At 41.7% G+C, this 27,783-nt stretch overlaps 1 protein-coding gene across 3 annotated transcripts; it reads left to right on the forward strand.

The window, feature by feature from the left end:
* Nucleotides 1–27,331, forward strand: C1H19orf44 (chromosome 1 C19orf44 homolog). Of its 3 annotated transcripts, XM_040321020.1 has the most exons (11): nt 1–165; nt 6,834–6,926; nt 7,019–7,133; nt 9,224–9,528; nt 9,638–9,926; nt 10,217–10,568; nt 13,845–13,921; nt 15,430–15,934; nt 17,602–17,691; nt 19,778–19,944; nt 26,980–27,331. In XM_040321020.1, exons 3-11 carry the CDS (start codon nt 7,029–7,031, stop codon nt 27,082–27,084), a joined length of 1,995 nt encoding a protein of 664 aa, XP_040176954.1. In that variant the 5' UTR covers nt 1–165; nt 6,834–6,926; nt 7,019–7,028; the 3' UTR covers nt 27,085–27,331. The 3 variants fall into 3 exon arrangements, with proteins under 3 accessions (XP_040176954.1, XP_040176936.1, XP_040176945.1); XM_040321002.1 differs by lacking the exon at nt 6,834–6,926; XM_040321011.1 differs by lacking the exon at nt 6,834–6,926 and having other exon boundaries at nt 13,845–13,915.
* Nucleotides 27,332–27,783: the final 452 nt, after the last annotated feature.

The following is a 27,783-nucleotide window of genomic DNA, read 5'->3' on the forward strand; positions in this document are numbered from 1 at the left end:
TGTAATATGTATGAGGCGCACAGGTTCTCTGGCAGCCGGATATAGTCCTGGAAACGAGGCTTGGAATGCAAGCTGTTTTCCCGGAGCTGTGAGGCGTCCTGACGATTACTATATGTGTTACTATGGTAGTTACTGAAGATGGAGTCGTGCCGTGGGGTGTGATATGTGAGTTGGTCATGTCTTAGTAGTATGCAGGCTTTGTGGAGGCAGTGAAGGTTGCACCGCTCATATCTTGTATATAGAGCATGTCCAGTCTCTCTGTATAGGTAAAATGATTGGAGTTCTATGAGAAGCATGGGTTTTTAGGAGTGATCATCACCACCAGGCACAAATCACTGGAAGGGCACACACTAGAAATGCAGGAGCTTTGTTTTTTGGTTGTTGTTTACTAAGGGTGTTGGTTCTGTGTTCTATACAATCTCCTCCTTTATGGTGGCCAAACGCATGTCCCTAAATGATCCATTTATTTCCAATCCAGCGCTGACAACCCATTTGACTAATATGCCACACCCAGGTGGAAGTGAATTTCTATCAATCATTAAGATATGATCGTAACTTGATTGTCTAAGTCACTGTTTTCCCCATGTGATCTTATAATGTGATCAAAGGAAATCCAGCCGTACTCATGAAGAAAGCATACCATTGATGCAGAACTATCAATCATTTTCCATCCTGGTCGACTGACTCATTTTGATCGAATCTGGCTTGAAATTGAGTCTAAGGCCTCTTTCAGATGGGGTGGACTCCATCAAGCGGATCCGCCTGCTCAGCGGGGGATCTATCCGCTGATCCCCACTGACAGGAGGGTAACGGTTCTGTGTGAAACGGGCCAACGACAACAAAATTACAGTTTGTATGGCCACCGTTAGATTTACTGACAACTATTTAACCTCCCTGGCGGTATGATTCTTTCAGAAAAAACATGCTGAAAGCGGTACCATTATTTGCAAGGAAATTTGGCGTTTTATATTGTAGGTCTGTAATTTTTAGAAATAACTCACTTAAATCTGACCAAACAAGATTCTAATAGGCATCCCGGGTATGAGATTTTTTTAAAAACAAAATTATAAATTATAATATAATAAATAATTATAAATAATTATAACAAATAATAATATAATTATAATAAAAATTATTCAATAATGTAATCAAATCAAAATCACTGAAATTTTTTCAGTTGCAGAATTGTCGCTGTCATTATTTTTTTTTTTTATGACGAATTTCCCCACAAATCACTATCGCACAATTCTGCAAGTGATTATAATTTATTATCGCTGTTTTTTAGCTGATCTAAAACTATTTTTGACATAAAGGGACACTTTTGGTTGCTATGGACAATCTACAGTTTGCAGGGAGAAAGAAACGTTTTTATTATATAAAATGACATGCATGACACAGGACAGACCACTAGGGACAAGGGGGGTGTGTTTTTTTTACATACAGTACTGTAATCTATAAGATTACAGTATACTGTATGTAAAGTGTTTGTTTACTTTTTTGAATTTGGCGCCGTTCTCCGTCCCCGTGCGTCGTAACGTCGCAGGGAACGGAGATCGGCGTCACACGGAGGCACTGTGTGAATCGAGCGAGGTCCTGCTCGCTCACACAGCGCGGTGGCATCGCTGGATCCAGGGACAAGGTAAGTAAACCATGCCTGTGGATCTAGCGAGGCAAGCCCGAGTCTGACTCGGGATTACAGTTTGTATGGCCACCGAGTCAGACTCGGGAATACCGCCAGGCAGGTTAAAGTAAGGACCTGCCCTTAAATTAATTGTTTAGATTTGTCCTCGTATGAAATGGTTTTGGTACATTTTAACCACTTGCCATCCAGGCCAATTCTGACATTTCTCTCCTACATGTAAAAATCATAATTATAATTTTTATTTTTTTTGTTAGACAATTGCATAGAACCCCAAACATTATGTATAGTGTTTTTTTTTTTTTTTATTAGCAAAGGCCCTAGAGAATACAATGGCGGTTGTTACAACTTTTTATCTTGCACGGTATTTGCGCAGCAATTTTTCAAACGTGGGGGAAAAAACGGTTTTGTGCTTAAAAATAACAAAAAATCAAAACCAGTAAAATTAGCCGAATGTTTTTGCATAATGTGAAAGATGAAGTTGTGACGAGTAAATGGATACCGAACATGTCATGCTTTAAAATTTCACACTCTCGTGGAATGGCCCCAAACTTCAGTACTTAAAAATTTAAAGCGCCGCCTATGGGGATTTTTTTTACTGAATACATGTTTTGAGTTACAGAGGAGGTCTAGGGCTCTTGCACTAATGTTCGCGGTGATACCTCACATGTGTGTTTTTAACGCAGTTTTTATATGTGGGCGGGACTTGCGTATACACACGCTTCAGCGTGTGAGCACATGGGGGCTTTAAATAAAAAAAAAAAATTAATTATTTTCTTTTTGTTAGTTTGACACTTTAAAAAAAAAAAATGTGATCACTTTTATTCCTATTACAAGAAATGTAAACATCCCTTGTGATAGGAATATGACAAGACAGGTCCTCTTTACAGTAAGATCTGGGGTCAATAAGACCTCACATCTCATCTCTAGGCTGTGAAGCCTGAAATGAATAAAAAAACAAACAAAAACGATTTCTGCTTCCCAGCCAAGGTGGTGCTATTTTTTTGAATGCAGAGGCTGGGCGTGACGTCATAACATTGTATCTGGCTTCCGACGATCATAGAGAGTCCGGTGACCATCTGGTACGCCAAAATCTCTATGGTCAACTTCTGGGGCCGGCGGATCCGTTCTCCGACTCACCAATCGCAGAGGTGAGTCGGTAGAAGCAGCGGAGGGTGGCGGGAGTGGGGAACGTCCCCTCTCGCCTCCCGTAAGAACGATAAAGCGGTGGAACAGCCGCTATGATTGTTCTTATGGTGCACACAATCGCCGGCTCTAAAAGACGATATCTGAATGATGCCTGTAGCTGCAGGCATCATTAAGATATCCCTGCACAAAGTCAAGGACGTCATATGACGGGACGGTTAACGAGTTTGTACAAATCGGTTGTAGTGTGTATTACCACACCAATTGTGATAAAGGGAAGCTCCCCTTTTTTTTTTCCTTCATATGATTGTCTCGATTTACACTTTGGAAAATCGTAGTTTTGGTGTAGACCACAAAAGATCAGTACATAATACCAAATGACAAGTTTACACTAGGAGAGGAGTTTAGCCCATGTGCATCCAGGAGGCACAGGCCCTATGTATTCAAAGACGTATACGTAAGCCTAAAATGCAGAATACCTGCATTCTTGACATAGATCCTTGAAGGCATATGTCTCATTGCAGCGTTTAGCCCCATCCAGATGCAACCTATTTCACCTTGCCATAGACTTTGACACTGCTCCTGCCTCCTGAGCTCACTAATTGCCAGGATTGGACACACACACGCTGAGGCTGGGTTCACACTACTACACTACTTTCATCCTACTTTGCTCTGTGTTCAATGTTTCCCTATGAGAGCGTCTTGTAGCGTCCTACACAAGTCGGTCAGACTTTGAAAATGCTCCCTGTACTACTTTTGGTCCTACATTGATCCTACTTCAGGCCCATTGAATATCATTGAAGTCGGACCAAAGTAGTATCCTGTTCATGAAAGTAGGATGGATGTAGGACCAATGTAGGATAAATGTAGGACCAATGTAGCAGAGCAAAGTAGGATGGAAGTAGTGTAGCAGTGTGAACCCAGCCTAATAGTCTAGTGTTCAAGGTGTCCTAATACCATATGACAAGAATATTCCAGTACTAGTCCTAGACACTGACAGAGTATGGGACAGTTTGTGTGATCGCTATCTAGAACACATCTAATTGTAACACACTAGTTTGGTAATTCCAGAAAACATACAAATATGTGCAGCTCCATACACATGCACTCTTTAGAATGCTGCTCCATGGGGTTGATTTGCTAAAGGCAAATTCACTGTGCACTACCTGTAGATTTGAGGGGAAGCTCTGCTGATTTCTATCATCCAATCGTGTGCAAGCAAAAATTCTGTTTATTTTCCTTGCATGTCCCCCTCAGATCTACAGCGACTGCACTTCCTAGTGCACAGTGGATTTGCCTTTAGGGTGAATTCACACCTATGCATTTTTAGTGCTTTTTGCATTTTGCAGATTTGCACTACAGAACGTGTTCCATAGGAAATCATGTTAAATGGACTGCATTGCAAATCTGCAAAATGCAAAAAGCACTAAAACTGCATAGGTGTGAATCCAGCCTTAGTAAATGAACCCCCATGTCTGTGTACACACTGAACACACACCGCTGCCCATCAGGCCACCAGTGTGTCTACAGAGCATGCCAATATATAACTCTTTAACAGACAGGCTTTCTCGCATGTAGTATTGGTGAGCTAGGAGGACAGCAATAAAAGCCTTTTGAATATTTCAGGTTACACAACAGATCCTTTCCAGGTGCACAGACAGAGATTTAGTTAAAAAAAAAAAGGGTTTAGTTGTAGGTGTTCCTTTTCAGTTGTTGCACACCATAGGCTCAGTTCAAAGACCAAACATACCAGGGCATATTTTCAAAAAAGACAGTTATTTTTAGCTGAGTCCAGTCAGATTTGACTGCACATAGACCCTGGAATTCATAAAGAATGCTGTCAGGCCTCAATACAACAATTATTGTGCGAGACAGATTAATGTACCTGTTGGAAACATGTGTTTTGACGCATGGAGGCCCGCACTTAAAGGGTTTGTAAAGGAATTTTTTTTATCTTAATAGCTTCCTTTACCTTAATGCAGTGCTGTTTTCATGTCCTCCATTGTTCGTTTTTGCTCTCAAGTTGCTGTAATTCTTCTCTGATCTCCACACTTCCTGGTTGTCTGTTTCCTGATAACCACAGTGCTGGGAGCTTTCTCTCTCTGTGGTCACTAATCAAGGAGGTGTGATTACTGTGTGTCTAAAACCCCTCAGCACCAATCGGTTTCGTTTTCCAAACCATCACTGCCCTGTATTGGCTCTGTACATCACAGAGGCAGGAAACAACCTGCAAAAACGAAACTAGAAACTACAGGTACATTATATGATTGATTTTTAATCGTTTTTAAAAGGAATCAGTTAACTATTATGTCTCTATACCCTGTAAACAGTCATTTCAGCAAAACATGTTTTTTTTATTTACAACTCCTTTAAGACAGAATGTCCATACCAGACACTCCTCAGTGCAGCTTACAAACACTGGGATCCCACCTGGCCATTAGGCCACACACATGCACATTGCTTGGTAGTTTTGCTCTGGGAACAGGCAGAACCTGATATGGAGAGCTTTGAGAGACCAGTTTACCTTAGGTTCACCTTGCTTGTGGGTGACCGCAGACTGCAGTTGGCAGATACCATAGCTGCCAGAAGTTAGTAAATCTGCTGGCTGCCATGCACTGTGAGTTTCAAGCTACGCAGACGTTATGGTCCCTATGCTTAGCCCACTCCACAGTCTCATCAGCAATGGAGTTCACAGCGTCTCCCGGCAGGGATGTAGTCCCAAGGGAGGGGGCGAGCACACTGACTAACCCCCTGCCAGAACGGCTCAGATGGTGTTGGAAAGCTTACTGAGGAGAAACGGGAAGTGAGAAATTCAGACAAAGGGGGGAATAAAACATTTAGCCCTGGTTCACACTGGGTACGATTTGGAACGATTTGAGATGCGATTTGACATGTCAAATCGCATCTCAAATCGGCGGCAATTGTCGGCAATGGCACTGTCCTAATCAGTGCGAACGCCGCATCTGTGATTTCAAAAAGTAGTTCCTGTACTACTTTTTGCGATTTCGGGCCGCGATTTACATTGCGGCAAAATCGCAGCCGCGAAATCGCGGTAAAATCGCCCATTTTACCGCGATTTTGAATTCGCAGCAGTGGGAACCTAGGCTTAGAAGGGAAATGGAAGGAAAAGGTAAGTGAACCAACAATACACTAGCTTAAAGAAACCTATTTAGAAAATAAAAAAACAATCACACAGAAGGTGTACCTTATGGGCGCCAGTCATATGCCTTAAAATGGTTGACAGCAGTTAGCAGATTCCAAAGCTACTTTTCTGCCCAGTAGGGTCTATGGCCACCTGCTTTCAATCACAAGCAAGGTGGACCTGATGGAGAACATGATCTCTCAACCTCCCTATAAGGCTCCACCCACTGTTGGTGTTTGGCTTTTGTCATTGGTTCCTAGAACGCTGGTGGACTGCTTCCCAGCAACCAGTGAAGTAACTGGGTGCCTGTATGCCAGCTTATAGTTGGGCTTAACCACCTAAAGTTTTGTTATTTTCAAACTGTAGGTAACTTTGTTTAAATTTTTTTATTTATCGCAGTCATTGGGCCACATTGTAAAAGTGATGCAAATAATGAATCTGTCATTCTTGTCAAATCTTTTCCAGTGCTTTTGTGAATTGGGCGCTGTTTGTTTGTTTTTTTCTAAAGGAGCCATACTACCAAAAAAGTGGGCTTTAAAGCTAAACACCAGCCTCTGAGATTTATATACATTTCTAAGGCACAAACGTTGCCTCTTGTAATGATGCGTAAAATATTTACAGTGTCTCTGTTTACACTATATTTTTATTCGTCGGCTGAATACTGCTGTCAGCAGCAAACTATTGGTGCTGAGGGTATGAGAGCTGCGATAGTGAAGTAATCCGGTTTATCCTTCCTTTCCTCTCCCTCCTGTCAATTCACAGAACACATTTTGTGTTCTATTCACATAATACAAGGCTTTTTTTATTATATATATATATATATATATATATATATATATATATATATATATATATATATATATATATATATATATAATATATATATATATATTTTTATGAACACAGGTGAGATCCTGATGTTTACTCTCCTCTCTCTCGTTGTCCATTCACGGAATCGCTTCACTGTCATAACAGCAGCTCTCATTCCCACAACTCCAGGTATTTAGTAGGCCTAAAATATTTTTCTCTATGAATAGTCTGTTTTCCCTTTTAATTTGGAGAGCTGATCGTTTGTTCTTTTTCTTCAACAGGAGAAACACGATGGCTAGAAGTGGGATAAGAAGTTCAGCTCTGGCCAGGGCAGAAGCTCAGCTTTCTGGTCAGAGGGTCCCTATGAAATCTAAGGATTCTAAAGATGAACTGCAGGTTGGTATTCACCATGGACGTACCTATTAAAGTGGTTCTAAAGGCCGAAGGTTTTTTATTTTCATGCATTCTGTGCATTAAGATACAAAACCTGTGGGCAGCAGCCCTCCTAATGCTTAATTGAGCCCAGCGATGTTGCACAAGAGCACCAGCTGCCCAGGACCCTCCCTCCTGATTGGCTGAGACACAGCAGTGGGTGCCATTGTCTCCTGCTGCTGTCAATCAATATCCAATGTCAATGTCTGAATGGACACACAGAGCAGTGGCCTGGCTCGGGTGCCTCCAAAAAAAAGCTGCTTGCTGTGGGGGCACTCGAAAGGAGGGGGAGGAACTCGAGAGCCGAAGAGGGACCCAAGAAGCAGGTAAGTATAACATGTTTGTTATTTTTAAATACATTTTTTATAATTACATTTTGTTTGAGTGTGTTTTTATAATCTGACTACATTTTCTATGGGGACCAAGAGGTTTTACTCTGGTATCTGGATACAGAGATTGTGCTTCCTTGGTTTAATGGCACAGTGCGGCATGAAAATGTTGGTGCCCCCCCCTCCCCAAAAATCACAATCGCATTTAAAAACTCACTGCACTGTGTTTGTGATCTCTGTTTGGTGTTTAATTAGGAATTTGACACCTGCAGCAGATCGCACACCCGTTGAATTTTGAATGTGGTGCAGAAAACACAATGAGGGGGGAGGTTGCTGAGCATGATGCACCCTAAATATGAGTGTAACATATTCAGAAAGGGGATCCTTTTTAAAAAAATAAAATATTCCCCCTTTAATCACTAAATCATTTATTAATGTGCCACAAAGAAACTTCTCAACTGCTTTAAGCAGTGTTTTTTTGTTTTTTTTTGTTTTTTTTTTATATTGAGTTTTTAGTGTACAAACAAGGTACAATAAAAACCAACACACAAACAATGAGATCCATGTGTTGCCCAGACATTAGTGCCTGTAATATGTATGCAAAGATTGAGAGCAACACTGGATCAGTAGTGGTGGTGTGACTTTGTAACCTGCAGTGGTAAGTGACAATAAATCCTATGAAGATCAGCCCGTATTTTCCACAAATGTTCCAGAAGCAAACTACAGTAAGTTTACCTTTTGTGCACATTGAAACCTTTACTTGTGCACCTGCTTGGGATCATACTACATTACCCATCAAACATAGTGCATCAGCACAAGAACACATGAGTGAAATGTGGGAATGAAATTTCATAAAGACATACTTGCTGTCCTCCCCTATCTGTTTCTACTGTAGAGGATCCTCTGATAACTGAACAAGTAAGTGCTTCTCTGTGTCTGCAGAAAATGTGGATGAGCCCCCTTGAGTGACAACCATGCTCCAGTAAAGGGCTGGTGTCATCCGGGGGGAACCAAGAAGCATGAACATGCCTTGCTATTCTGTCAATCTTTGAACACAGTAGACAACATTGACTGTAAAGGCACACGACAGGAAAGTTGGCAATATTTAAGTAGAATAAAAGGCATGCTATGTAGAAAGATTATGTTCATGCTTTTAATTTTAGAACCCTCCATTTTGCATTAAAGATACCAGTTTGTGACGTGATGCTTAAATAATAACTATAGGCAAAACTTTTTTTAGTTTTGGATAGAGGGGAGTTGGATTAGAATACTTGTCGGTAATTATTGCTGTCTGTGCCCCCGTTAGGGAGATTTACCCTCTCTATTTGTTCTTTTTACCATTTCAGTAAAAGAAAATGCCAAATTTTGGGCTGTCCCCCCAGAAAACTAAGACGGAAAGTCTTCTAATACAGACTCTAGTTCTGGTGCCTTGGGGGGTGGGGGGGTGTCCCCAAGAGATTATAACTTGCAGGTATTTCCTCTCACATCCTGTTTGGTTATGGGACATGAAATGAAGGAAAGTCTCCCCATTGGGACAAAGGGGGCAAAAATAAACTTTACAGGGTTTATAACTCTCCTTTACTCTATCCAAATTGGGAAAATAAGTTTTGCTTTATAGTTCTTCTTTAACAAAATTTTGACTTTGGAGATTTATCTAAACCTAAACAAAAATATGTACTTGTATTAGCTTACTTCATTTAACGTTAAAACTACTTTGTCTTTTAGGAATACATGCGTGCGCTCAGCAGCAAAACGAGCGCGTTAAAACTAGCACAACCATCAATTGCTAACCTAAGCGATTTATCGGCTTCAGAACAAGAAAGTGAAAAGTATAAAGGTACTGTTGGCCCTCAACAGTCAACGGGAACCCAAAGCCGTTTTTTAAAGAAAAAAAACCCAGCCAGTAAAGATACTCAAAGCAATGTCAAACCAGCAAGTGTGGTGGCAAAGCCACAACCTATGCAGTCAAAGATGCCAACCAGTGCAGCACTGAAGAGACTAGCAGAATTTGAGAACAGACATCGAATGAGGTATACCTGGGAAAAAAATCTACACACTCTGCTGCTTTTACTATTTGACACTCAGTTTGCGTGGTAACCTCCTTCCATAATATATATATATATTTTTTTTTTTTTACAGAAAAGTAGAACTGGACATCTCTGAGAATGATTCTGACCTGAGGACTTCGGAGGAAAGACCATTCTCCAACAGGTCAAGTAGTGAACTCAGCTTCCGAGGGAACAGGTTTTTGAAGAAAAAGGTCAATATAAAGGAACCAGAGCCCGTGGAACAGATCAGGACACCTTCTGTCAGGGGTAGCTCAGCAGATAAGCGGCAAGTTGCAGAGAGTGAGGAGGAAGAAATGCTCCAGCTGGTTGGAAGTTCGGTGGAGTTTTCAGAAGCCGATGAGAAGTGGTTGAAAATGCCGGTGAGCTTAACCTGTGGAGTCTTTGCACAATGAGAGAATGATTTATCAGCAGCCATCTTGAGTTTTAGTATAGAAAGAGAAAATGCTGTATTACCCACTGTGGAGTTGATTTACAGAAAAATACTGTGCACTTTGTAAGTGCATTTGCACTTTTTTTTAAGTGTAGTAAAGATTATATATATATATATATATATATATATATATATATATGTATATATATATATATATATATATATGTGTGGAATATGCCTTTAAGCGCTTTCTAAGAATTGTTGTTTTCTCCTAATTAGAAACCACCTAGATCTCCCTCACCACCCAGCAGATTAACACCACGCAGAAACCTGCATCGGAGTCCTTCAGCTCTTGGCTATTTCTCTCCACGCCGTCCTCCTTCTCGTTTTTCTTCCAGAACTCCCTCTCCTCCTAGTTATGGAACTCCGAGATACCCAAGAAGAACACACTCCTTAATTCGATTTGGATCACGATCTCCTTCACCATCTGTGAGAAGTTCCTTGACAAGCAACTCTCCAAGGCCAAGACTGGGGAGACGTAGTAGAACTCCTCTCTCCCAGAGAAGCAACTTTAAATCCCTCGATGAGCTATTTTCGAGAGCAGATGATCTCAGTAGTTCAAGTTCCAATGGTAATATGACACAGTTTTAGTCATTGTTTTATATCATATGAGCTGCTAATTTGTATTATACATGCTTATGGTGCATGGTAACTTCAAATGTTTATTCAAGGACATTACTGATTTTAAACTTTGATTCCCCTTCGGATGTAGTATTTGACACTGTGAATACTGACAATCTGTTCAAACTATGACAGGACTTATACAGTATATTTAACTGCTTACTCAGACTTTTATTGTAATGGTAGCCACAAAAATGGAGCTAAACACAATGGGGGGCATTTTTCAAAAATGGATCAGATTACCATGCACAATGCTGAAGCTTCAATCAATGAGCTTCCATCTTCAGCTTGTTCAATTAAGCTTTGAAAATAAAAGCTAGAAAGCTGACTGGTTGCCTGGCACAGCTGCTCAAGATTCTGGCTTCTACAATTTTGATAAGTTTCCTTCGAAATGCATTGCACTTACGTGTAACTGTACGATGACCATAATAATTTATGGCTAGGGTCAGTAAATTTTATATACGCAGCAGGTAATCTAGTTTACCTTTACCAAAAAACTGCCTATGTTAATAAGGGACCTTTTGTGGATGAAAACAAGCTGTGCCGCTTTAAACCATGTTGCATATAGGCATAGTCCATACTTCATGAAGCCTGAGTGAAAAACTCCCAGAGATTGCTTCTTATCATCCTGCCTTGTTGCTAAGACATGCTCAGCTGTTACTGTTCACATCCACTATCGTGGGAGGGAGCTTTTAAATGCAGAGCTCAGAGCGACTGCGTCAGGCGGGAGAGCACACGTGGAGGGGGTTTGAATCGGGGGGGGGGGGGGGGAAGCTCAATCCTTTTAATATAGAGGTGAAAAGTAATAACTGGGCATGTCTTGGCAACGCCCTAGCAACAAGGCAGGATGAGGAAATGCAATCTCTGGGAGCTTTTTCAGTCGTGCATTATGAGGTATGTGAATGGCCTACACCAAGGGCATTATTCCACTTTGGTCAAAACTGCACAGTTTATTTTTATCTACAGATGCCCCTTATATGTATAAGCATTTAATTTTACCAAAAACAAAAAACTATGCCTTTTTAAGATAAGAACTTCTGGCTTGCCTAGTATGTGAGGTTGAAAAAAGTCCAACCTGTGTGTGTGTGTGTGTGTGTGTGTGTGATTTTTGTGTGTGTGTGTGATTTTTTTTTATTTATTTTTTTATGTCAGTATTACGTTGTAAATCCCAGTATGTTGTCATTCTGGTGACTATCTAATAATATTTTTTTGACATTATCAATGCTCTCTGTTTACTTTGCTTGCAGCAGCTTGCATGCCATTGCTGAGCCTATCATCTACTAGGACCCCCAGGTCCTTTTCCATCCTAGATTCCACCCCAGAGCTTATCCCCCCCTCCCTAGTGAGTAGATTGCATTCATATTTTTGTTACTCAAATGCATAATTTTAATTTTTCCACATTAAACCTCATTTGCCATATAGTTGCCCACCCCATTAATTTGTTCAGATCTTCTTGCAAGTTTCCACATCCTGTGGAGGTTATTGACCTGCTTGGCTTAGTGTCGTCCGCAAATACAGAGATTGAGCTGTTTATCCCATCCTCCCAGGTCTTTTATGAATAAATTAAATATGATTGGTCCTAGGACAGAACCCTGGCGACCCCACTACCCACCCCTGACCATTCTGAGTACTCCCCTTTTAACACCACGCTCTGAACTCGCCCCTGTAGCCAGTTTTCAATCCATGTACTCCCCCCTATGCTCCATGCCACGGACCTTACTTTGTACAGTAAACATTTATGAGGAACTGTGTCGCATGTTTTTGCTAATTCCAGATGCACCACGTCTACGGGCCTTCCTTTTATCTAGATGGCTGCTCACCTCCTCATAGAAGGTTAATCGATTGGTTTGGCAAAAACGATTCTTCATGAATCCATGCCGCTTAATACTAATGATCTTGTCATTACTAAAATCTTATATATAGTCCCTTATCCCCTCCAAGAGCTTGCATACAATTGATGTTAGGCTAACTGGTCTGTAATTCCCAGGAAGATAACTTGGCCCTATTTTAAATATTAGTGCTACATTGGCTTTTCTCCAATCAGCTGGTACCATTCCAGTCAGTAGACTGTCAGTAAAAATTAGGAACAATGGTCTGGCAATTACTTGACTGAGTTCCCCAAGTACCCTCGGGTGCAAGCCATCTGGTCCCGGTGACTTTTTGATACGATTTCCAAGTCTAATTCTAATTCTGTCCTCTGTTGGCCATGGGGGAGCTTCCTGTGACATGTCAGGAGGGTAAACACTGCAGTTCTGGTTACTGAAGCCCCCCGATTCCCTTGTGAAAACTGAGGAGAAGAATAAATTCAACACCTTCACCATCTCTCCATCCTTAGTATCCAGATTCCCTTCATCATTCTTTATGGGACCAATATGATCTGACCTCCCTTTCTTACTATTTATGTACTTTTCAGATACGCACTTGTACATGCATGTTCTAGTGGCTCAAAATGTACAGGCCAGGAATTAAACATGATGGCCAGATTACTAGTATTTTTAGAAGGATGCGAGCCTGTTTTTCTGTCTTGACAGGTTTACTTTAATACATATACATTTTTCCAGTAAACAGAAGTAAAGCGGTATTCTGGCACAATTTTTTGCTGAGGTAAAATTTAGGGTTGTCCCGATTCCGATACTAGTATCGGTATCAGGACCGATTCCGAGTATTTGCGGGAGTACTTGTACTCCCGTAAATACCCCCGATGCCAGATCCGATATCAACCCCTAACGTTACGCCGCATCCCCGCTGCCAACTGGTTAATGCGGGCGGGGAACATCACAGCTTTCATTTGAATAGCTGTAATGATTTGCGCCGCGCTGCGTATTGACACTCCCCCCTTGCTCGGGATTGGACCGTTCACCCGAGCAAGGGGGAGTGTCTATACGCAGCGCGGCGCGAATCATTACAGCTATTCAAATGAAAGCTGTGATGTTCCCTGCGCGTATTAGCCAGTCGGCGGCAGCGGGGATGCGGCGGGATGCATAAAATTTATATAGGTCAGTGAGACGCATAAACTGCATGTTGTCTGATTTATATAGGAATACATATTCTGACATCAGAGGGTTTGTGGGTAAATATGCAATCATATGTATAATCAATAAATTGGTCACCACCAGCGGTACAAGAAATACATTTCTCTTTTGACATCAGAGGGTGGTATTTTCACTGTTAATTTTGCAATTATTTGGATTATCAATTGATCCACTGGTTCTCTTTTTTTTTTTAGATTTCAAACTGAATATATTGAGCTTGGATGAACTGGCACCTGCTGCAGGAACGGAAGAACTTGAAGAAAAGGTAAAGGTGTAATATATATATATATATATATATATATATATATATATATATATATATATATATATATATATATATATATATATATATATATATATATATATATATATATATATTTTCTTTCTTTAACCTGGTAGAATAGCTGTTAACGTCCTTATTGCAAATCAAAACTAAAGAAATTCCTATCTCAACATCAGCCTGCAACCTACCGAATTATCCAGTCTAATGCTTCAAAAACACGGGTTTCGTTTGCACATATTTGTAAATGTATGCGCAAGCTACAGTGACCCCATAAGGCACACCAGTACTTGCTTCCACTGTTGGGGGCTTTCAAAATTCAGAGTTAGGACTACAGAAGATACTGGGGTGCCTTGACGGGGCTCTGTAGCTTTCAAATGTGTGCAAACGAAACCCCTGTTTAACGCATACTGTTAGGCTAATTTGTTTGGTTACAGGCTGGTCAGGAGGTTGAGCTGGGAATTTCTTTTGTTTTGCATGCATTGCCCTTCCATGTACTCCTTGCTGCAAAGACCAGGTATAGGTGAGAGTAGTGTCAATTTGTTGGGTAATGTCCTTATTGCTTCGATGATCAACCATATTGGTGTATGGAAGCCCCAACAATTGACTTCACTTATTTGCTCATTTTTGGTCTGTTAAAGCGGTGGTTCACCCTGCAGAACAACATTTTAGCATACAATTCGGCATTGTAGCGCGAGCTACAGTATGCCGGTCTTAATTTTTTTATCGCCGTACTCACAGTGTAATCGTACATAGTAGATTCTGACTGCCCGCGGGGAATGTGCGTTCCTTTCAAGAGGGAGGGTGATTGACGGCCGGCTCTGGCACGTCACGCTCCCCGAAGACAGCCGGAGTAGGTCTCGGCTCTTCACGGCGCCTGCGCACAGACGCCGTGAAGAGCCAAGCCTATTTCGGCTATTTCCGGAGAAGCGTGACGCGCCAGAGCCGGCCGTCAATCACCTTCCGTCTGGATTGGAACGCCCATTCCCCGTGGGCAGTCGGAATCTACTATGTGCGATTACACTGTGAGTACGGCGATAAAAAAATTAAGACCGGCATACTGTAGCTCGCGCTACAATGCCGAATTTTAGGCTAGAAGAAAAAAAAAATTATTTTATAGGGTGAACCCCCGCTTTAAATACTTTTTTTATCATTTAAAAGTGTGTTTTGTTTTTGTTATCTGTTCAATAAGCAAAAACAAATTAAATATCCACTGCTGCCCTGTGCACTAAGCATGTAGACAAGATTGATTGAGAACTGCAAAGGAAACCTTTTGCGAACTACAAAATGCCTATGCCCTATGTTTTGGAGATAAGACAGGGAGGTGTTCTGTAGTACTAACGTTGCTCCTGTTCTAACTCCTTGGTGAGGGATTGTTGTCACTCAATGACAGGAAATGTGTTCCTAGTAGAATCGCCAACTTGGGAAAGTATCTGGGGGAGGGGGGGGGGGAGAATAAATAAAATGAATGCAATATATTATGTTGTTCTTGCTTTTAGATACGCATTAGCTCGTTGCCTATGAAGTCGGCAAATGAAAAACCTAAGGAACGCAAGCAAGCACCCATTACCGACCATCGAGAGCCCTCACATAGACATAAAGATGCAAAGACATTCATGAGACAGAAGTCCAGCTCTGACGAAGAATCTGCTCCTGAAGTGCATACAGAAACAAATAAGTCGGACGTGTCTAAGCATCGTCACAAAGATAGCTCTAGTTCTGAGCAGTACAGTCAAGAGCGACCTGATGAAACTACTATCCATTCCGCCTATTCTGAGGATTTTGAAGATTCTGTACCCTCTGACAATGAACTCCGTTCCAGCTCTTACTCATATTCCCTCCCTAAATCCATATCCTCTGATTCCAGCCTCTCCTCTAGCCATTCTTATCCTCAGCCTAGCCAATCAAAACGGAAAGAACAGTCCCATATAACACACAGACTTGTTTTACGAGAAACTTCTGTGCAGACAAATGATGCTGAATTTGCATACAGCTGGCCACAAGGTAATTCAATTTTGATAACCATTTACAAAGGAGTTTTGTTTTGCATAAGTGACCATTGCATTTTATTTTTAAAATGTTTTTTTCTATGTTATTATTTTTTTTTTTACTATGGCTCCTTTTTCACACTTTTGTGACTTGGGATTCAACTTGTGAGACCCAAAGTCACAGGACATATGAAATTCAATGTATTAGAATGTAAAGTCGGATCAAAGTCGCAGTGGAAATCATGCGACTTTGGAGACATGCTAATGTAAAAGGAGCCCATATGGATTAAATCTTTGTTTTACAAATAAATGTTTAACACAAGGATTTTTCAGAGCAGCATTGCTATGAAATGGCACAGTAGCTGCCTTTTCCAAAAGCTGGTTTCTATCCAAAACCTCAAACTGAGCTCTCTAATAAAGTGAGTCGCTGCTCTGGCTCATTTACTTTGTGTAGATCGCAGCCTTAAAGGGTTGGTTCAGCTTTTACTGAAAAAAACTAACTTGCAGATAAGGAGCATCCGTAAATAAAAAATAAAACAAAAATGCAGCTTTGACCAAAGTTGAATAATGTTCTTGCTATATGTGTAAGCTATTCATATACCTCATGAAGCCTGACTGGAAAACTCCTAGGATGTTCACCCCTACCATCAGAAATGCTAAACTCAGAGCTACTGCATCAGGGGGGAGAAGGCATACGTGAGAGGATTTAAATCAAAGTAAGAGCTCTTGTGATGGTGCAGATGAACAGTAAGAGCTGGGATTGTCTTGGCGACGTTTTAGAAGTTTTCTAGTCTTGCTTCATGAGTTGCACCTTTAATATTAAAAACGTGAATACTACGCTTAGAGGGCGCTGCTTTTTGTCTCCTTATGAGTTGCACCTACAACTATGGAAAGGTCATTATTTTACCTTTAGTTAAAGCTGCACAGTTTATTTTTATCTACAGACTTCCCTTCTCTGCATAGGCAGTCTTTCTTTGGTAAAGGTGAACTATGTATTTTTAAATACTGAGCTCTGCAAACAGGCTAGTGGAGAGACAGAGGAAAACTTAAAGGGTCACTAAAGGAAAAAATTATTTTTGCTGAAATGACTGTTTACAGGGTATAAGAGATATAAAAGTTAACCGATTCCTTTTAAAAATGATTAAAAATTTAAAAATTGAATTTAATCTATCATATAATGTGCCTCTAGTTTCACTTTCGGTTTTAAAGGTACATACATGAAGTTCTGGGTGAGAGGTTAGTCGGGAAGACTCACAGAACAAAAACAAACAAATCCAGGGCAGTGTTGTTTTTAAAATGAATCTGATTGGTTCTGAGGAGTTTTAGACACACAGTAATGACAGCTTAGACCACAGAGAGAAAGCTCCCAGTACCATGGTTATAAGGAAACAGGCAACCAGGAAGTGTGGAGATCACAGCAGAATTACAGCTACTTCAAAGCAAAAACGAACAATGAGGACATGAAACCAGTACTGCAGTAAGGTAAAGGAAGCTATTTAGCTAAAAAAAAAATTCCTTTAGTGACCCTTTAACTAGAAGCATAGCTTTGTAGTCAACTTTAAAATATGCAACATTTAAATATTTACCCAAGTAAATATGTTTGTACATAGCAAGATGTATGTACATTGTTTAGTAATCTTTTTATTTCAAAGTTGTTTTATTTATTTTTTCTGTCTCGCATAGCAACCATTGGCTTTGGACCTCTTGCTCCCTCCATTGCTGTGGAGCCAGCTTCAGTAGTGAGCCATGTGGTGAGCCCTGAGTTAATTGAAGGTAATTTTATTTGACTTGTTCACAAACAAACTTGTATAGCAACTTAACTGCACCATTGTAAAATGACGGTCAAGCGGGAACCCCATTGTTCTGGAAGGACGTCATATGATGTCTTTCTGAGAACGCTCCTCGCACGGCCGTGAGCCGCATTTTGATATGATCTGTCAGTGGATACCGCAGATAACTGATCATTGTACTGGCTCGCTACCGGTACCATGTGATTGCTGTGAAACCGATCAAAGCAAATCACATGACCCTTTTAAGCAATGAATGGCTTCCTTACATGCCATTCATTGTATACAATTGTGTTGCTGTGGTGAAGTCCCTGCACTTGTAGTCCATTGATGCTATTTCAAACCACATAACCAAAGGTCTTTACCTCTGTACGGACCTTTGCCTGGAGGAATAGAGTCTGCAACCTGTGTTCCAATGTTTGCGGTAGCAATGATTTTTTTTTTTTCTTTTTTTGTAGAATATGCCTTTTAAAGAGGAAGTTAACCCAACAAAAAAAAAATACACCCTGCAAGACAAGGGCATAATGAGCTAGAATGCATAGCATACTAGCTCAATATGAAGTACTTACCTGAGATCAAAGCCCCCGCAGCCGACCTCGTTCGCCACCATGTCTCGCGGCGGGTCTTCTGGGTATCGCGGCCCTGGCGCTGTGATTGTCCGGAGCCGCGATGATGTCACTCCCACGCATGCGTGCGGGTGCCGTCACTAACTGCATGATCGTCGGAAGCGTCACGCTCAGTGCGCCTGCGCGTTGTCTACAGCGCATGCGCCATAGACATCGGTGCATGTCTTTTGCAAATATCTCCTAAACCGTGTAGGTTTAGGAGATATTTCTTGTACCTACAGGTAAGCCTTAATCTAGGCTTACCTGTAGGTAAATGTGGTCTGTAAGGCCCCTTTCAGACTGGGGCAGGAGCTGCGGTGGCGGTATAACGCCGCTAAAAATAGCGGCGCTATACCGCCGGAATTGCCGCGGGTATCAGCCGCTAGCGGTGCGGTATTAACCCCCGCTAGCGGCCGATAAAGAGCTAATACCGCCCGCAATGCGCCTCTATAGAGGCGCATTGCGGGCGGTATTGCCGCGGTTTCCCATTGTTTTCAATGTGAAGGAGCGGTATACATGCTGCTCCTCTCACCGCTCCAAAGATGCTGCTGACAGGAGATTTTTTTTGTCTCCTGCCAGCGCATCGCCTCAGTGTGAAAGCCCTCGGGCTTTCACATTGAGTCTGCAGTGAAGGAGTTTTTCAGGCGCGATAGCAGCGCTATTTTTAGCGCTGTACCGCCTGAAAAACTCCTCAATGTGAAAGGGGCCTTAGGGTTTAGAACCAGTTTAAATATAGCCTAAAACTGCAATATAGATGTGTACAGTTGTGCTCAGAAGTTTACAATCTCCTGACAGAGTTTGTAATATGCAGACCATTTTCTTTTTTAAGAAACATGTGATCACTCCAAACACATTTATCTTTGATATTTAAATTAATAGAACAAATTAATAGGCTGTACCACACCTTCTGTGATTGACTGTGCATAGGCTATAATGGACAGTTCATTGTCGGGTAATCAGAAAGGCATATTCCTGATTACCTGAAAAATGTAAAGAATGCTTTTAGTTTGAGGATTAACCCTTCCTGAGCACACTACATAGTGTTTCAGGTACTACACATGTCTTCTGAGAGAGAAATTATACAAGTGAATAAAAGGAAAAACAAAATGATACTATTATAACTGTATTATCAGTGTTGATGGGCTTTAATGGACAAATGCAGTGAGCTTTTCACATCAGTTTGAAATCGTTCAGAATTCATTGACCTGCTTCTACTACTTTTGCATTCCCATAGTCCTGTATGGAGGAGAGATTCAGTTCAGAAGAAAACATGTTTCTCTCAATGTTTGGCCCTAAGAATGGAGAATCACTTTTTTTTTTTTTTTTTTTTCAAATGCCTATTCCTGATCGATTCTTTTTAAACCATATTTGCTTATACACAGTTTCAAATATCTGTCTTCAGGCTCAATATGACCTGCAGTTTCTGAAAACGTCATGTTTTACTAATTTGTATTTATTGTCTACCAGCTTTGACCACATACAATCCAATGGCTCTAGCACTGAATGACATGTTGAAACAGCAGCTGCTTCTTACTCGGGGTTTTGTGGACATGGCTCGACAGCTGTACCTCTCCACTGTGAAATCTCTGGAGAGTGAGTCTTATCAATATACCACGCTGGAGGACACTAAGAAGGTAAAAACAAGATCAAGTAGGAGGTTTAGTTGCTTGCTGGTTTTGGACATTCTGGGCTACTTTTCAGATAGATTTACTTCTCTTTACCTGACCATTGCTCTGTGTCTGAATGGACACCCAGAGCAGCAGCTCGGGTAACCCACATGGTAAACTGCTTACTGTGGGGGCACCTGACAGGAGGGAGGGGCCAGGAGCGCTGACGAGGGACCTGAAGAGGAGGATCGGCCTGCTCTGTGCAAAACCACTGCACAGAGCAGGTAAGTATGACATGTTTGTTAATTTAAAAAAAAAAGACTTTAGTATCACTTTTAAGATTGAGACACTTCTTAGGATCTTTTAGTGCAGTCCAGATTTTATCCTTTGATTTCTCATACACCATTAAGGCAAATTGATTTTGAATCCCTTCCTATAATTCTTTTATTTTGGTCTTCACAAATCTCAGTCCGCTGTAACAGAAATCAGTCCACAAATAACTATCCAAAAATGTCCACATTTTCTATGGACTTGTTAGTAATGCGTATTCTTCTGGCACATGCAACAACAGTAATAATAATATTAAAAATCCGTCCTTTAGCTCCAGACAAATTACTTTGCCTCCGTTGAAATTACAGTATGTAAGTCTGCTACAGGCAAGAGAAAGTGTTTCTATTGCTTGCTCTGCCCAGTTGTTTAGACTGCAACATTGTAATTCTGTGGCAAGTCACAAAGAGACTGCAGCAGGCTCCCACATTTGTGAACACAGCCAGGAGCTGCACAGCCACTATTACAAGATTGCCATTTGAGCCAGCTTTTCAGTCTGAGAAATAGTTGCTGATGTCATAGCAAAATGACAGCAGCCTTTAAAAAAGAAGATGAAGGGATTGCCAGGGGAAGTACTGGGACTTTTGTGAGATTATAAATGCATGCATATGTTAACCTGCACAATAATTACAGTGGATGCACTTTAAACTCAACTTGTGAATAAAAATCCTAGATCCAAGGATCTGCCAAAATTCTAAGGCAGAAGAGCACCAGCTGTTGTGGGAATGATGCATAAGGGAAATATTCCACTCTAATATATCTATGTATTAAATTGAGCATGGAACTCTTAGTATATGGGGAGAAAACAGATTTCTGTCTTGTCCATTGTGGAACACAGGAAGTCATTAACTGTTGGGTTATACTTCTGTCTACAGGCAGATTGGACACTGGCAAATACAAAAACTGTTGATCGGCTTTGCTGAGACATCCTTCCATTTTTTTGTTTTTTTTTGTTTTTTGTGTGGCTTTTTTACTTGGATTTTTCTTCGGTCAAATTTCCTTGCTACATTGCTGTTTTGAGCTGGTCCCTACATGGTAGCTATCTAGATTTGTGTTTCCTCAGCAGATCTTTGGAAAGCTGCACCCAGATCCTGCTGCTCTGGATGCTACAGGGCTAGCCTGGAAGTGACTATTGAGCACTGTGTTTTGCGCAAGATGCTTTGCAGGTTTAGAGTTGTTGGAAATGCCTCGAATCATGCCCTGTCTCACTTTATGAGCACGCTGTTTAGGCTGAGCACCAGGAGTTGCTTTGCTACTTGTTGCACGTTCAGTTTTTCAATTTACTAACTGTGTTGGTTTTTTACTGCGGAAGGGGGTAATGCTGAGAGATTGAGTTCTCATATCAACTGCGAGTGGAGTGTGTTACTGCATGGTCTCGTTCCTGCAAGTGTCGAGAAAGCGTCTCCCAGCTGTTGCTCCTGCTTGCAAGAGCCACATCGAACTCTGATCTACAGACCGTTTCTGCCCCCCTACACCTGTTGCCAGAGGTTGGATTTGTGAGTACCTAAGGCCTTGCCTCATACCCTCCGATATCTTGCATTTCCGTCTGATGTTAGTAGCAGGGAGCAAAGTTCTACTGTGCTGGGTGCCCTCTACTCCTAGAGTTTATGCATTTTTCTGGGTTTTCCCTATCATCAGGGACTTCTCTGCTCTGTCCACGGCGGTTTTTACTGCAGTCATGTATGACTTTATGGGCCAAAGAACAGATGTTTTCTCACTCAAAACACTGAGACCTTTAGTGCACTTCTGTAGATTCCATATCTAATCAAACAACTTTAATAGCCTCTGAGCACACTGAGTTTGTTGATGCTGAGTCTCTACAGCCCTTTCCTGAAGAACCTGCCTCTAAGGATTTGCAGTCTTTTGCCATGGCTCCCACCTTCAAGCTAGAAGATCAGTGTGTCACTACTTCTTCTACCAGCACTTTACCCAGTCTAGGATCCTTTAGGGCTCTTTTAGACCACTAAGACCTTCCTGGTTCACCTGCTTGCTCAGTTTTTCTCCATGGAGTCTTGAAACATCCTGACAAGATGTCTGTACCTCCCAAGTGCTCAGCCTTAAAGAAGACCTTGTTTAAAAAATGTTCTGCCCCCTTTCTGCGCCTGGCAGTGTTCTGTCCTAATCCACCATTCCAGTATAGGATACACCTGTCTTTAGGTATCCTGATGACAAGCCCTGTTTATTTTTTTTGACAAACTTGTTTTTTAACCTTTTTTTTTTAGTCATGATCATAATCTCTCGCCCTGACTCACTGGACTGGTCTAAGGCTATCTGAGTTTGATTACTGTAGCAGTTGATCCCTTGATCATGGAACATTTAGAAGAAATGCCCGTGGCTCAAAAGGACAGATTGTTGCAGGTTTCTGATTTCATTTTTCACTTGTCTCTCCTTTACACATGGAAAGAACACGTTGGTTTAAGTGTTGGAATGTGAAACTTTTTTTTTTTTTAAGAAGCAAGTCCTGCTACTTTCAGGACTCAATGGGCAGGTCCTCTTTGGAACTGCCCTGGATGCCATAATTAAGGATGCCATAGGGGCCAAGAGTACTCCTCTTCCTCAACCAAAGAAGAAGCTCAAGGTTAAATCTGGGAAGGCTAATCCCTCATTACTGTGAGGGCTCAAATTTCAAGCCCAGACCCAAGTCTGGCTCGCAGCTTGCCCGCAAACCTTAGAACTCCAGTCCTGAAGTCTCTTCCCCGTGAGATTGCACTCTGGTTCCACAGTAGGAGGCATCTGTTAGTCTTTGCAGACACCTGGACAGCCTTCATCTCGCATGCTTTGGTGCTACAGGGTATTTCCAGGGGCTGCAAGCTAGAATTTCACACTCGGGCCCCCTACACGGTTAATCACTTTTAATATTCACCTCACAGATGAGCAGATTTTCATACAGCCTCAGCTGGTCTTTTCGGACTGTGTTATCCCAATACCGTGAAAGTATGGTTTCAGGTTCGGTCAGTTTCCAGACCAAAAAGGGTCATCCACTTCATCTTGGATTTCGAGGTCCTAGATGTCCTCATTTGAGCTTGGAAATGTAACGTGAAATCTATCCGATCTGTCATGGCCTTTTCCTCGTTAATTTCTACACTTTGCTGTGGATTCTTTGCGCTTTGTTTGTAGCCCTGCCTGTCTTCTGCAGATTAGGTGTCCAGCAAGGTGCTGTCCCTAGTATTAGACTCGCTGTACTTTCAGGGCATTCCCATTGTGGGATATCTAGATTACCTTCTGCTTTGTGGACAACTTGGCTCTGACCATCTGATGTCCAACCCCCTTCCCTGCCAGTGTCATAGTCTTTGCTATCATTGGCTGCTAGGACTGCCAACATCCTAGTAACTGATGATCCAATTTCCAAGGTTGCACAGGATAAAACTTCCCCTCAGCAGTGCTGCTCCACCTTCCAGCTGCACCCCCTGACTCCTGCTTTGTGGCTCCTGGCACCTGTAAAGTAAGGGGACTCTATTTTATATGGACACTCCAGTCTAAGGGGGCTTCTGATTGATACGGACACTTTAATTTTAGGGGAGATTTTGATCAATGTGTGCTCTAATCTAAGGAGGGATTCTGATGCATAAGGGGACTAACGTAAAAAGGCTGGATTACTGATGTGCATGAAGGGTGTGAACGTTATCTGTGACTTGCAGCCTGAAAATTTTATTTGACGGAAAAGTGTAATTTCTTTTTAATGATTATGCTGAGTGTTGTAAATGTTAGGCTCAGGTTTATGTAACCATGCCCCTTTAAGAACCTCCCACTGTTGGCATAATCTGACCACATGCAGCATTCTGTTAAGCATGTGCTTGGCTTCATTACTGAAGGTTGTTGGTATGGGGAGGTGTTAAATGATTATGTGCAGTGTGGCATGCCCCCCCCCCCCCCCCACTGGGGCTCAACTTATGTTCTTGCACACAGTCCCACTGCATTTAGAAAACACCCCTGCCTCCTCCTTCTCTGCACTGGGACCGGGGACTCCTACATGCATACAGCTCCAGATGTGTGCGCTCACTCCATTCACCTTCTCCAGAGGAAAGGGAGCGGCTGCCTACACGCACGTCGCCTGGCTGGTGGTCTGTTACTAGAGGGGGGGGTGGATAGGAGGGTCTGTATTTCTGGTCCTCTGTGACCACCCCCCTGCAGTAACCGACTGCCAGCCAGGAGGCGTGCGTTGCAGGCAGCTGCTCCCTTTCCTCTACTGGAGAATGTGAATGGATTTGACCCAATTGTAGGAGAGGCAGTATTTTTGAACAGGAGGGAGGGGTCCACCTTGCACTCCTTGGTGGGGGGGATCTAAATATTTCCCCTGTACAGCAGGAAGTGTATGTTAGAGCTTGGCACTGAACGCACTGTTAGCCCTGCCCACTACACCACCTGGAGAGGGGGACACAGTTTGACGTCTTTCCCCTGGGTACTGCATGGAAGGCTTACTGCATGGACCTCTACCTAAGCCCCATACAGAATGTTTGCTCTGTCTTTTTTTCTATCTGCAACTTCCTCTCCATGTCTAATTGTTTTTTTTTTTTTAGTTATAGTACATTGTGAATGTGTATGTATACTACTGGAATTACCCTTCTTTCCCTGTTTTTACTGCCTGTGACCAATGCATCCTGTTTTGTTCTATGTCAATCTGTATGCTGTGTTTACCCGATTTGACAACAATAAAGCACCTTTGAGCCCCGACCACCATGTCTGACTGTTAGTATGAAATGCTGTATTAGTTTTATGCCAGATGTAATGGGATGCACACATTCCAAAAAGGTAAATTTTTGTCTCATCAGTCCACAGAATATTTTCCTCAAAGTCTTGGGGATAATCAAGATGTTTGGTAAATGTGAGATGAGCCTTTGTGTTTTTTGGTCAGCAGTGGCTTTGTCCTTGGAACCCTCCCATGGATTCCATTTTTGCCCAGTCTTTCTTATTGTTGAATCATGGATACGAATCTTAAGTGAGGCCTACAATTTTTTTATGGAGGGTGTCGATGGTTTTCTGCATAACTGTCAGGTCGGCAGTGTTTCCAATGATTGATATTCCTACTGAACCAGACTGAGAGACCATTTAAAGGCTCAGGAACCCTTTGCAGGTGTTGGCCCAGGTTCACACTGGGTACGTTTTGCTTCGATTTGAGATGCGATTTCACATGTGAAATCGCATCTCAAATCGGCGGCAATGACACCGTCCTAATCGGTGCGACGCCGCATCTGCGGCGCTGCACCGATTTAAAAAAGTAGTTCCTGTACTACTTTTTGCGATTTCTGGCCGCGATTTACATTGACATCTGTGCACAAACCTGCACAGATGTCTCTTAAATCGCGGCCGAAATCGGGACTGCCAGCGGGAGTGAAATCGTGCGAGTTCAGCTGAACTCGCACGGCTTCACTCCCGCAGCACACTGAACCAGGGCTAATGGTTTAATTGGCTGATTTAGAGTGGGACACTTTGGGCCAGATCCTCAAAAGGGATACGCCGGCGTAACTGCTGTTACTCCGTCGTATCCCTGTTTCTAACTAACTGCCGGATCTTAGGAAGCAGTACCGCATCCGCCGCTGGGGGTATTTCGTGTCGAAATGCCGCCTCGGGTATGCAAATTCGTACTTACGGAGATCCACGAAGCTTTTACGCTTCGTTTTTTTCTCCGTAAGTTTTAGTTTGCAAACGCAAAATTAGGGCTGCTTTTACATTAACCCCCCTGACGGTAAACCCGAGCGTGACTCGGGGTTGGTTTTCAATGCTAAAATCGGTATCCCCGAGTCACGCTCGGGGTGGACGTGCAGCGGCGCGGCTTACCTTTTGCTGGATCCACGGGCAAATTACTCACCTTGTCCCTGGATCCAGCGATTACATTATTGAACAATTTTTATTATAATTATATTATTATTTGTTATAATTATTTATAATTATTTATTATATTATAATTTATAATTTTGTTTTAAAAAAAAAAATCATACCCGGGATGCCTACAAGACTCTTGCTTGGTCAGATTTAAGTGAGTTATTTCTAAAAATTACAGGCCTACAGTATAAAACGCCAAATTTCCTTGCAAAATAAATGTACCGCTTTTGGTACGTAATTCCAGACAGAATCATACCGCCAGGGAGGTTAAAGTGAATGAGAGCAGTCTTAATGCACACTACTGAAGTCGCTCCGACTTCAGAAAAGGTTCCTGTACTACTTCAAGGCGACTTGTACCCATTGATTTCAATGGGAGTCGCCTCCAAAGTCTGATCAGTGTCTTAACTGAAGCAACTTTACAGGAAGAGAAAATGGTTTTCTCAGGCAAACCCCTTCCTCCCACAGAGCTGATTGTTTGATTGGCCACTAGCAAAGTTGCCTGTCCTGGAGGCGACTTGAAGTTGCCTCGTAAAGTCGTGCCGACTTTCATGTCGCTGTAGTGTGAACCGGCACCAAGACTACTTCTCTGCACATCCAGCATTTTTTTTTTCCCTGGGGACCACCAATAGCCTTCACTTCTTCTGAATTGCCAACCAGAGAAAATATGTGCATTGCTAGCGTCCAGACACGTTAAGTCGCACCAATGACCTGTCAAGTGCTTAATATGAGGGTGGCATGCCCTGAGCATGCACCTTGTAAAACTATTCATCAGTGCAGTTCCAGAATTTTATCTAAAAGATTCATAGTGATTTCAAACTGGCTGTAGTGGCTAATCTATAATCAATTTAATGAATGATAAAATATGGAAGGGCAAGGTAAATGTGATTATTTGTAAATATTTCTTCTTGTCCACAGTACATAAAACAGCACAAGTCTCATAAATGGAGAGATGAACAGAGAGAAGAAATAAATAGAATCGGAGACCACAAGCAATCATCTGGAGAATGTGGCAGCAATTAACCTTGCCTACAATTATCAAACAAGCCCAGCTAATTCAAATATGCAAGTATATGAATGAACTGTGTATGTGGAAGTTGTTCTACTGTGTAAAGCAACTGCTATTTTTAAACCTTTTGGTATACGATTGAATACACACCCATATTTGTTAGATTGGCAAAAAATGTTAGTCTCCACATAATGATATGCCAAAAACCCTGTGAACAGCTGTGAATTAAGTTATAAATAAATCTACAATTATTTGTATTTATTTTTTATACATGCTTTAGCAATGAGCATTAGTGAGTATTTGCTTGCATCTTTAATTGTCTTTATTGATGGTCACTCACCCAGAAGATGTAATGTACTCTGTGATTACACACTGAAAAAATATGTATGCAGACTGACACCCATGGCAAATAAATTAAATAAATGGTTGTAAAGTCAGTTTTTTATTTTTATTTATTTTTTATCTTAAAGTGTTTTGTTACGCTAAAATAAAATAAAAATTGATCGTGTTCCCTTAAGCACTTTATACAGGACACTTATACACCCTTCCTGCCCAGACCAATTTTCAGCGCTCTCACACTTTCAATGGCAATTACTCAGTTATGCAACATTGTACCCAAACAAATTTTTTATAATTTTTTTTTTTCACACAAATAGAGCTTGCTTTTGGTGGTATTTAATCACCACTGGGTTTTTATTTTTTGAGACATAAGT

This window comes from Rana temporaria, chromosome 1 (genome assembly GCF_905171775.1).
Source record: "Rana temporaria chromosome 1, aRanTem1.1, whole genome shotgun sequence".
Classification (NCBI taxonomy): Eukaryota; Metazoa; Chordata; class Amphibia; order Anura; family Ranidae; genus Rana; species Rana temporaria.